The 12,394-nt window shown below is 45.0% G+C and overlaps 1 protein-coding gene across 1 annotated transcript in view; it reads left to right on the top strand.

Annotated features, from left to right (window-relative positions):
- LOC110508325 (sodium/potassium-transporting ATPase subunit alpha-2) overlaps positions 1-12,394 on the top strand; it is a 29,424-nt gene that overhangs the window by 2,169 nt on the left and 14,861 nt on the right. The window contains exons 4-13 of the mRNA XM_036966147.2: positions 754-957; positions 2,499-2,612; positions 3,559-3,693; positions 3,883-4,000; positions 4,157-4,425; positions 6,952-7,150; positions 7,541-7,650; positions 8,664-8,798; positions 8,998-9,077; positions 9,237-9,346. Of these exons, the coding sequence (XP_036822042.1) occupies positions 754-957; positions 2,499-2,612; positions 3,559-3,693; positions 3,883-4,000; positions 4,157-4,425; positions 6,952-7,150; positions 7,541-7,650; positions 8,664-8,798; positions 8,998-9,077; positions 9,237-9,346 (1,474 nt within the window). The remainder of the gene's footprint in view (positions 1-753; positions 958-2,498; positions 2,613-3,558; positions 3,694-3,882; positions 4,001-4,156; positions 4,426-6,951; positions 7,151-7,540; positions 7,651-8,663; positions 8,799-8,997; positions 9,078-9,236; positions 9,347-12,394) is intronic.

Below are 12,394 nucleotides of genomic sequence, written 5' to 3'. Positions count from 1 at the left end.
GTCCACAGGGTTCTCATCCCTGTCCCACATGGGAACCCCACATGGTATCTCCATTACTGGTGTTCAGTGGTATTACAGTGAATATCAGTGAAGTAATATAGGTCCCATATGGAGCGATGTCTATCTGTCTCATATTTAATCCTACTGACTTTATCTCACACAGAACTAAATTGTTGTTTAGTTGCCATATTAGAAATGGCCACCAGGGGGTGATGGACAAAATCTGCAATGGTACTATACTGGCACTATGATACTTCTCTTACATTTGACATTTTAGTCATTTTGCAGACGCTCTTACAGGAGCAATTAGGGTTAAGTGCCTTGCTCAAGGGCACATTGACACATTTCTCACCTAGTCGGCTCGGGGATTCGCTCTTAACCGCTAGGCTATCTTCCACCCTTCTCCGGACATGCCCTAGATGTGTGTGAAATGTGGTGCCTCTATCACAAAAGGCAGAATCCCATGCTTTAGCTGCCCCACTACACACAACAACCAAAAAGGCCGTAGAAATGGAAAACATGATTTTGTTGTTGTGAGTGTGACTGTCTGACTTGCCTAGTTAAATAACTAATAAACAGAGTCCCCGTAGTGATGGTCTGTCTGCTGACGGACAGTGATTGTTTAAGTGACTGTGGTACATGTTGTGTAAAGTGTTGTATGTCTTGCAATGTAATATTTGTATGCCAGGAATGCCTGTAATATTGCCAAGCAAATTTCCCTATGGGACATAGTATTCATTCATTGTCTTCCAGGGTTTGACCAATGCCAAGGCTCTGGAGGTGCTGGCCAGGGATGGGCCCAACGTGCTTACCCCCCCTCCAACCACGCCAGAGTGGGTGAAGTTCTGCCGTCAGCTGTTCGGGGGCTTCTCCTTGCTCCTCTGGATCGGTGCCATCCTCTGCTTCCTGGCCTACAGTATCCAAGTGGCCACTGAAGACGAGCCAGCCAATGACAACGTGAGAACCGCCTCAAGGCTAGCCTGTATAACATCTGTCATGTTCACTGCACATTAACCAACCTGGTCCCAGATCTGTTTGTGCTGATTTCTTTTTATTTGATCAGGATCTCTTTTAGCCCAAAAACAAAGTAAAAACACAAACACAGATCCACATTCCCATACTTTTGCATATTAACGAGTTACACCTGCCAAGCCCCCAACCCTCACCCACCCACATACCTCATGTGGACATAGTTATTTTAATTTAAATACAAGATCACATATTATAATAACCTCTTAGACCCATTCTAGTTGTTGATTAATGTGCTTTGTAAATTATTCTTCTAAAAAAACGATTTAACAAGATTTCCGAACTTTCTGGCAAAAGTTTCTGAAACTAAAAGCTATTTTAACTAGCTCTGAATTGGGTTTTGGTGGTCTATACGTGGCCTTGGTTCTGCTCCGTGTGTTACGAGAGTGTTTGTCTATGACTATATCCAGTTTATCATATATAGTGGTTGGTCTTTCAGACTGGTGAATTTTATGAAAAAGGGTTAGTTAGTATATTATTTTCTATCATTTCCTTGACAGTCAGCCATTCGAGTGCAGTATGCAATTCTACGGAGGGCCTCTCCTAACCATATTGCAGAACCATTCTGGTTGTCTTATTTTGCGCTATTTGCAGGCTCTTTAGGTCACCGACACTTGCATTACCCCGGATGACAGAGCAGTAGTTCATTTGACTATGGATGAGATCTTGTGAGAGTTATTTTAGAATTTGCTCTGGCATATATTTCGCAATCCTTCTGAGCATACAGGAGGTGCCAATGATTTTGTTGCAGAGGTGATGACCAAGAGAGACTGTCTAGCGGTACACCTAACAGCCTAGTCTCTGAAACCTATTCGATGGGTGTCCCGCCAAATGTCAGCTGTGAGGAGGGTCGTTTGTTACTTCTCTCCTTTGTACATATTAACATTGCCTTGGTTTATTTGTTTTCAGCACTTATTTATTGTGGGTTATCCCATTTGACATGTTGGTCATGTCAGCTTTAAGAGCCTCTTTAAGCTGCCCTACAGAATTGCCTGATCCAAAAACAGTTGTGTCGTCAGCAAACATGGTTGCATAGAGTTGTCCAGTTATTAGCACTGTCTATCATCATCATCATCATTGCCAACCTGGTTGCAAACACACTACATACAGTACATACAGTACACAAATAAAACAACCATCATCATCATCAACATCACTTTCACTCACAATTATGTTGATATACTGTATGCCATATACTGTAGTGCAACACCAATAACCTTAATCTGGTCATCTTGTTATCTTGTTATCTCGTTCTCTCTCTCTCTCACTGTCTCTCTCTCTCTCACACCCTCTCTCTCTCTCTCTCTCTCTCTCTCTCTCTCTCTCTCTCTCTCTCTCTCTCTCTCTCTCTCTCTCTCTCTCTCTCTCTCTCTCTCTCTACCCACCCCATCACTCTCTCTCTCTCTATTTCTCTACCTCCCTCTCTCTCCCCCCCTCTCTCTCTTACCTCCCTCCCTCTCCCATAACAGTTGTACCTGGGAGTGGTTCTGTCAGCTGTGGTCATCATCACTGGCTGTTTCTCTTACTACCAAGAGGCCAAGAGCTCCCGCATTATGGACTCATTCAAGAACATGGTTCCTCAGGTGAGCTGAGCTGAGACAGCACAGTATATTGCTTTGTCGGCGTCCCAAATGGCACCCCATGAGATGGCCCTATTCCCTTTATAGTACACAGTTGACCAGGGTCCTATTCCCTTTAAAGTGCACTACTTATTTAGTTTGTATTTTTTACCCCTTTTTCTCTCCAATTTCATTATATCCAATTGGTAGTCACAGTCTTATCGCATCGCTGCAACTCCCGTAAGGACTTGGGAGAGGCGAAGGTCGAGAGCCATGCGTCCTCCAAAACACGACCCCGCCAAGCCACACTGCTTCTTGACACACTGCCCGCTTAGCCTGGAAGCCAGACGCACCAATGTATTGGAAGAAACACTGTACAGCTGGCGACCGAAGTCAGTGTGCATGTGCCAGGCCTCCACAAGGAGTCACTAGAGCGCGATGGGACAAGGTCATCCCAGCCGGCCAAACCCTCCCCTAACCCGGATGATGCTGGGCCAATTGTGCGCCGCCTCATGGGTCTCCCAGTCGTGGCCGGGCTGCAACACAGCCCAGGATCGAACCCAGATCTGTAGTAACGTCTCTAGCACTGCGATGCAGTCCCTTAACCGCTGCGCCACTCGAAAGGAAACTGCACTACTTTTGACCAAGCCCAGGGCCCTGGTAAAAGTAATGCACTATATAGGGAATAGGGTGCCATTTGGTCATCTTAACAGTGTGTGAAGGCTATAATAGGCTTAAATCCCCTTGGAAATTCTTCCAATTCAAGTAATTTAATTTCTTTTGAGTGCCTAGAGTGGGCTTACACTGACTTGAGAAGCATAATAAGCTTATCCAACATAACACAACTAATAATTTGAGCCAACTTTGGATTTGCCAATGAACGTTTATCGAAAAAAGTTTCATTCTCCCCTTTCAACCGCCCCTTTGTTTCTCTCTTTCATCTCTCCTCTCTCTTATCCACCCCTGGCAGCAAGCCCTGGTGATCAGGGAGGGAGAGAAAATGACAATCAATGCAGAGCTATTGGTGAGGGGAGACCTGGTGGAGATCAAAGGAGGAGACCGGATCCCTGCCGACCTCCGAGTCGTCTCCGCTGCTGGCTGCAAGGTGAGGAGAGGTCAGGGAGTCCAAGGGTCACTTTCTTACTATCTGTCCAGGTGGATTACTTAGTTGCTGTCTCTCTCTTTATCTCTCTCTCTCTCTCTCTTTATCTCTCTCTCTCTCTGTCTGTCTATGTCTGTCTGTCTGTATTTATTTCTGTCCAACTGGATATCTTTCCTCTGTCTGTGTGTGAAGGTGGATAACTCTTCTCTGACTGGGGAGTCAGAGCCTCAGACACGCACAACAGAGTTCACCCATGAAAACCCCCTGGAGACTCGGAACATCGCCTTCTTCTCCACCAACTGTGTGGAGGGTCAGTAGGACAAATCCTTTCCTATCTTTTTATTCATTTATTTTGATTTTACAAGGGAGACCTGACCTATTTCTCCTCCCTCTATCTACCCCATTCCATCCACTCATCCATCTTCAATTAATGAATTGCTTGTCCTTCCTTCCCCCCCTCCCTCAGGCACAGCCCATGGTGTAGTAGTAGGTACCGGTGACCATACAGTGATGGGCCGTATTGCCACCCTGGCCTCGGGGCTGGAGACAGGCCAGACTCCCATCAACATGGAGATCGAGCACTTCATCCACCTGATCACAGGCGTGGCTGTGTTCCTGGGGGTGTCCTTCTTCATCCTGGCCATCATCCTGGGATACACCTGGCTGGAGGCTGTCATCTTCCTCATCGGCATCATCGTGGCCAATGTACCAGAGGGTCTGCTGGCCACCGTCACTGTGAGTATGCCTTGAATGTCCCAGTCAGATTGGCCCATAGCCTAGGGGCAGTAGCCGATCTTGCGTGAGGCAGGTTGATGTGCCTGATGTAGGGTAGCCTAGTGGTTAGAGTGTTGGACTAGTAACCGGAAGGTTGCAAGTTCAAACCCCCGAGCTGACAAGGTACAAATCTGTCGTTCTGCCCCTGAACAGGCAGTTAACCCATTGTTCCTAGGCCGTCATTGTAAATAAGAATTTGTTCTTAACTGACTAGGTAAATAAAGGTAAAAAAAAAAAAAAAGTACACCCCCTTGACATGACGCTAGTCTGTCGCAGGGACCATCACTGTGAGTCCGACTACTATTGTAGTTGGTGAGTGAAATACAGTGCCTTGCGAAAGTATTCGGCCCCCTTGAACTTTGCGACCTTTTGCCACATTTCAGGCTTCAAACATAAAGATATAATAAAGATAATTTTTTGTGAAGAATCAACAACAAGTGGGACACAATCATGAAGTGGAACGACATTTATTGGATATTTCAAACTTTTTTAACCAATCAAAAACTGAAAAATTGGGCGTGCAAAATTATTCAGCCCCCTTAAGTTAATACTTTGTAGCGCCACCTTTTGCTGTGATTACAGCTGTAAGTCGCTTGGGGTATGACTCTATCAGTTTTACACTTCGAGAGACTGAAATTGTATCCCATTCCTCCTTGCAAAACAGCTCGAGCTCAGTGCGGTTGGATGGAGAGCATTTGTGAACAGCAGTTTTCAGTTCTTTCCACAGATTCTCGATTGGATTCAGGTCTGGACTTTGACTTGGCCATTCTAACACCTGGATATGTTTATTTTTGAACCATTCCATTGTAGATTTTGCTTTATGTTTTGGATCATTGTCTTGTTGGAAGACAAATCTCCATCCCAGTCTCAGGTCTTTTGCAGACTCCATCAGGTTTTCTTCCAGAATGGTCCTGTATTTGGCTCCATCCATCTTCCCATCAATTTTAACCATCTTCCCTGTCCCTGCTGAAGAAAAGCAGCCCCAAACCATGATGCTGCCACCACCATGTTTGACAGTGGGGATGGTGTGTTCAGCTGTGTTGCTTTTACGCCAAACATAACGTTTTGCATTGTTGCCAAAAAGTTCAATTTTGGTTTCATCTGACCAGAGCACCTTCTTCCACATGTTTGGTGTGTCTCCCAGGTGGCTTGTGGCAAACTTTAAACAACACTTTTTATGGATATCTTTAAGAAATGGCTTTCTTCTTGCCACTCTTCCATAAAGGCCAGATTTGTGCAATATACGACTGATTGTTGTCCTATGGACAGAGTCTCCCACCTCAGCTGTAGATCTCTGCAGTTCATCCAGAGTGATCATGGGCCTCTTGGCTGCATCTCTGATCAGTCTTCTCCTTGTATGAGCTGAAAGTTTAGAGGGACGGCCAGGTCTTCCATTTCAATATTATCGCTTGCACAGTGCTCCTTGGGATGTTAAAATCTTGGGAAATCTTTTTGTATCCAAATCCGGCTTTAAACTTCTTCTCAACAGTATCTCGGACCTGCCTGGTGTGTTCCTTGTTCTTCATGATGCTCTCTGCGCTTTTGACGGACCTCTGAGACTATCACAGTGCAGGTGCATTTATACGGAGACTTGATTACACACAGGTGGATTGTATTTATCATCATTAGTCATTTAGGTCAACATTGGATCATTCAGAGATCCTCACTGAACTTCTGGAGAGAGTTTGCTGCACTGAAAGTAAAGGGGCTGAATAATTTTGCACGCCCAATTTTTCAGTTTTTGATTTGTTAAAAAAGTTTGAAATATCCAATAAATGTCGTTCCACTTCATGATTGTGTCCCACTTGTTGTTGATTCTTCACAAAAAAATACAGTTTTATATCTTTATGTTTGAAGCCTGAAATGTGGCAAAAGGTCGCAAAGTTCAAGGGGGCCGAATACTTTCGCAAGGCACTGTAGCAGTGGGCCAGATTCAATCCCGTACTGGCAGTGGTACATTTATGTGTGCTAGAGGCAGCGGCTTAGACCGCTAGACACCCCAAGGCCACGGACTGGTATTGTGTATATGGGCTAAATTATAATTCTAAGTCTCCATGCAAATCTCTTGCTAAATCTCATGATTTAAACCAAAGTCTATGAGAGTGTGCTCTGTAGTAGGATTTTCCATCCATCTTCCACTCATCTTTGACCATTACTCTGTCGTTACTCAAGTTTCAGGTTTTATTGTCACGTGTGAAATTACACTGAAATGCCTTTCTTGCAAACTCTTTCCCAACAATGCAATAATCAATGCCGGTAGTACTATAAAATAAGGTAAAGTAGAACAAAAATGAACGAGAAATAGAAATAAGAAGAACATGAGAAGGTATTTGAGCTTTATACAGGGACAGTTCCAGGGTCAATATGCAGGGATACTGGAGTGGTAGGGGTAGATATGTATAGGGGTAAGAGGACTCAGTAATGTCCATTTCCTCTCCTCTACCCCCACTCTCCCTCCCTCCCTCCCTCCCTCCCTCTGTCTCTCAGGTTTGTCTCACCCTCACTGCCAAGCGCATGGCCAAGAAGAACTGCCTGGTCAAGAATCTGGAAGCTGTGGAGACCCTGGGTTCTACCTCCACCATCTGTTCCGACAAGACAGGGACCCTGACCCAGAACCGCATGACCGTGGCCCACATGTGGTTCGACAACATGATCCATGAGGCCGACACTACGGAGGACCAGTCTGGTGAGACCACCCACAGACATCGTCTGTCCCTTCTACATTCAACCAGACCCCTTGAATTAGTTTGCTTCTCTGCTGTGTTAAATGAGCTTTGATGTAAGAATTTAGAATAGAGATACTATACTGTGTGCTATACAATATACTGAAAAAAGATACAAATTCAGCTCAGTCACATTGTCTATGGTTACAAAATTCTGGTATTTTCCCAATTTTCCCAGGTTTTCCAGAAATCACAGGTTTTCCAGAAATCCCGGTTGGAATATTCCCGGAATCAGGATGGAATATACAGGAAATCTGGGAATCTTCCAACTGGAATTTCTGTAAAATCTGTGAATTCTGGAAAAAAATGAATCATTTCTCTGCAAGTCTGAAGCATATCCTGTGTTCCTTCAGGTGCCACCTTTGACAAGAGCTCAGCTACATGGCACTCTCTGTCTCACGTGGCTGGACTCTGCAACCGCGCTGAGTTCAAAGCTGGGCAGGATAACTTCCCCATCCTCAAGGTAGGGGATGGCCACTATACACCCACACCGGTGGGGGCTGATGAGGGGAGGAGGGCTTCTAGTAATGACTGGAATGGAATGGTTGAAACAGTCCGTTGTCCGATTTAAAGTGCCCCAATGACCCACACCAATGCGGCTAATGTCCACACACCTGGCCACGTTGAATCTAACAACACAAAACCCTTTCCTCCAAACTGTTGCAGTAGCAATACTACAGTTTACTATCTAATACTGCAGTACTTGCTATATAGTTCTATAGTATACTGCAGAATAGTATACTACATACTGTAGTATCCCTCGATTATGTGTAGTACTTAATATAGAATGTTGTAGTATACTGTTGAATACAATAGTAAATACTAAAGTAATGTCCACAAAAACACTTGTCTGTAAAAACACTACACTTTTTAAACTATAGTAAATACTACAGTATTTAATTTGCATAAACCATGTCCATTGCCCTCCCCCATATCACAATTTGTGCCACCCATAAGTGAGAAATCTACATGCCAAATATAACCATATATTGTGCTCCCTACATGTTAGGGTCTGAACCCCAGCCCGACCACCTTACAGGCTATGGAAAATGTGCCCTTTTAGTATTTCTACAGTAGGTGTTCTGAAGGAGAAGCCGCAACTTCTATGTCAAAGATAATAAAACAAAAACACTATAGTAAATGCTAAAGTAATTCCCACAAAAACACTACAGTAAATAATACAATATACTACAATCTGCAAAAACACTACTTTAATTACTATAGGATATACTACAGTTCTTTTACTACAGTATTTATACTATAGTTAACTGTAAATACTACAGTATACTACAGTAAATACTACATTAAAGCCCGCAAAAACACTACAGTGAACACTATAGTATTTATACCATTGTATGCTAAAGTATTTTTTCATGTGGGTAGTCACATACTAAACCAATTTTCAGTCAGCAACCCATTCTGACAATGTGAATAGACCGTCTCCTGCTGACTGCTTGATGTTGTGTTGTTTCGTAGAGGGACACTGCTGGCGACGCGTCAGAGTCTGCGCTGTTGAAATGTATCGAGCTCTCCTGTGGGTGTGTCCGCTCTATGAGAAACAGATACCCCAAGGTGGGAGAGATTCCCTTCAACTCGACCAACAAGTACCAGGTATACAATTACCCCTTCAATGTGGACATTCACAACACAAAACATACAGCATAGACCCAACTGCATAAACCAAAAAAACAGACCTACAGCCCAATCCATAATTCTTTTGAACCACCAGAACCACTAAAAACGGCCCTGACACAAGAGTAAAACATATATATACTATATATACTTTTGTCTTCTACCCACCTTCTGAAAGCTTTCCATTCATGAACATGAAGACAATGAAAATGGCCACCTACTCGTTATGAAGGGAGCACCTGAGAGAATATTGGACAGGTATTTATTGACATCAAAACGGTGTCTCCCTCAATAGGTAAATACGATGGAGTTACATAAGCCATTATGCCAAAGATACATAGACGTGCCCTCTAAATACATCTCTCACTGATTGACCGCAAAAGGCGAATAAATCCTATGTGTTTGTGCATCTCTTAGGTGTAGCACCATCATGATCCACGGTCAGGAGGTTCCAATGGATGCCAACTGGAACGAAGCTTTCCAGAGTGCCTACATGGAGCTGGGAGGGCTGGGAGAGAGAGTTCTAGGTACTTACAGTACCGTATAAAGAGTGCCATTTGAGACTCAACTATCTCCAGACCACACTGGCAGTTGTCTGTGCCCTTCCTTTATGTGTCCCCTCTCAATCTGCATCTCCCAATCTGTTCCCTACATCTTTCCTGTCAAAGACACTCAAAAAAATACAAAAGCAGATTATTTTATTTTTTATTTCACCTTTATTTAACCAGGTAGGCTAGTTGAGAACAAGTTCTCATTTACAACTGCGACCTGGCCAAGATAAAGCCTAGCAGTGTGAACAGACAACAACACAGAGTTACACGAGTTAACAATAAACAAGTCAATAGCACAGAAGAAAAAAGATAGAATAAAAAAGAGTATGAGGCATGAGGAGGCATGAGGAGGTAGGTGAATAATTACAATTTAGCAGATTAACACTGGAGTGATAAATGATCAGGTGGGCTATTTACCGATGGACTATGTACAGCTGCAGTGATCGGTTAGCTGCTCAGATAGCAGATGTTTAAAGTTGGTGAGGGAGATAAAAGTTTCCAACTTCAACGATTTTTGCAATTCGTTCCAGTCACAGGCAGCAGAGAACTGGATGGAAAGGCGACCAAATGAGGTGTTGGCTTTAGGGATGATCAGTGAGATACACCTGCTGGAGCGCGTGCTACGGGTGGTATAAGGTGCTTTAGTAACAAAACGGATGGCACTGTGATAAACTGCATCCAGTTTGCTGAGTGGAGTATTGGAAGCTATTTTGTAGATGACATCGCCGAAGTCGAGGATCGGTGGGATAGTCAGTTTTACTAGGGTAAGTTTGGCGGCGTGAGTGAAGGAGGCTTTGTTGCGAAATAGAATGCCGACTCTAGATTTGATTTTAGATTGGAGATGTTTGATATGAGTCTGGAAGGAGAGTTTACAGTCTAGCCAGACACCTAGGTACTTATAGATGTCCACATATTCTAGGTCGGAACCATCCAGGGTGGTGATGCTAGTCAGGCGTGCGGGTGCAGGCAGCGAACGGTTGAAAAGCATGCATTTGGTTTTACTAGCCTTTAAGAGCAGTTGGAGGCCACAGAAGGAGTGTTGTGTGGCATTGAAGCTCGTTTGGAGGTTAGATAGCACAGTGTCCAAGGAAGGGCCAGAAGTATACAGAATGGTGTCTTCTGCGTAGAGGTGGATCAGGGAATCGCCCGCAGCAAGAGCAACATCATTGATATATACAGAGAAAAGAGTCGGCCCGAGAATTGAACCCTGTGGCACCCCCTTAGAGACTGCCAGAGGACCGGACAACATGCCCTCCGATTTGACACACTGAACTCTGTCTGCAAAGTAGTTGGTGAACCAGGCAAGGCAGTCATTAGAAAAACCGAGGCTACTGAGTCTGCCGATAAGAATATGGTGATTGACAGAGTCGAAAGCCTTGGCCAGATCGATGAAGATGGCTGCACAGTACTGTCTTTTATCGATGGCGGTTATGATATCGTTTAGTACCTTGAGCGTGGCTGAGGTGCACCCGTGACCGGCTCGGAAACCAGATTGCACAGCGGAGAAGGTACGGTGGGATTCGAGATGGTCAGTGATCTGTTTGTTGACTTGGCTTTCGAAGACCTTAGATAGGCAGGGCAGGATGGATATAGGTCTGTAACAGTTTGGGTCCTGGGTGTCTCCCCCTTTGAAGAGGGGGATGACCGCGGCAGCTTTCCAATCCTTGGGGATCTCAGACGATATGAAAAAGAGAGGTTGAACAGGCTGGTAATAGGGGTTGCGACAATGGCGGCGGATAGTTTCAGAAATAGAGGGTCCAGATTGTCAAGCCCAGCTGATTTGTACGGGTCCAGGTTTTGCAGCTCTTTCAGAAGATCTGCTATCTGGATTTGGGTAAAGGAGAAGCTGGGGAGGCTTGGGCGAGTAGCTGCAGGGGGGTGGGGGGGGGGAGCTGTTTGCCGAGGTTGGAGTAGCCAGGAGGAAGGCATGGCCAGCCGTTGAGAAATGCTTGTTGAAGTTTTCGATTATCATGGATTTATCGGAGGTGACCGTGTTACCTAGCCTCAATGCAGTGGGCAGCTGGGAGGAGGTGCTCTTGTTCTCCATGGACTTTACCGTGTCCCAGAACTTTTTGAAGTTAGAGCTACAGGATGCACATTTCTGCTTGAAAAAGCTGGCCTTTGCTTTCCTGACTGACTGCGTGTATTGGTTCCTGACTTCCCTGAACAGTTGCATATCGCGGGGACTATCCGATGCTATTGCTGGTCGAGGGCAGTCAGGTCTGGAGTAAACCAAGGGCTATATCTGTTCTTTGTTCTGCATTTTTTGAACGGAACATGCTTATCTAAGATGGTGAGGAAGTTACTTTTAAAGAATGACCAGGCATCCTCAACTGATACCCGGGCCAGGTCGATTAGAAAGGCCTGCTCGCAGAAGTGTTTTAGGGAGCGTTTGACAGTGATTAGGGGTGGTCGTTTGACTGCGGACCCGTAGTGGATACAGGCAATGAGGCAGTGATCGCTGAGATCCTGATTGAAGACAACAGAGGTGTATTTGGAGGGCCAGTTGGTCAGGATAACATCTATGAGGGTGCCCTTGTATACAGATTTAGGGTTGTACCTGGTGGGTTCCTTGATGATTTGTGTGAGATTGAGGGCATCTAGCTTAGATTGTAGGACTGCCGGGGTGTTAAGCATATCCCAGTTTAGGTCACCTAACAGAACAAACTCTGAAGCTAGATGGGGGGCGATCAATTCACAAATGGTGTCCAGGGCACAGCTGGGAGCTGAGGGGGGTCGGTAGCAGGCAGCAACAGCGAGGACATCAGGGTTGGCAGAGTGTGCTAAAGCAGTGAGTAAAACAAACTTAGGGAGGAGGCTTCTGATGTTGACATGCATGAAACCAAGGCTTTTTCGATCACAGAAGTCAACAAATTATGGTGCCTGGGGACATGCAGGGCCTGGGTTTACCTCCACATCACCCGCGGAACAGAGGAGGAGTAGAATGAGGGTGCGGCTAAAGGCTATCAAAACTAGTCGCCTAGAGCGATGGGGACAAAGAATAAAAGGAGCAGATTTCTGGGC

Source organism: Oncorhynchus mykiss, chromosome 28 (genome assembly GCF_057628025.1).
Source record: "Oncorhynchus mykiss isolate SJ-2025 chromosome 28, ASM5762802v1, whole genome shotgun sequence".
Lineage (NCBI taxonomy): Eukaryota > Metazoa > Chordata > Actinopteri > Salmoniformes > Salmonidae > Oncorhynchus > Oncorhynchus mykiss.
The sequence above is the reverse complement of the archived record's forward strand: the minus strand, read 5'-3'. Positions and strand labels throughout refer to the sequence as shown.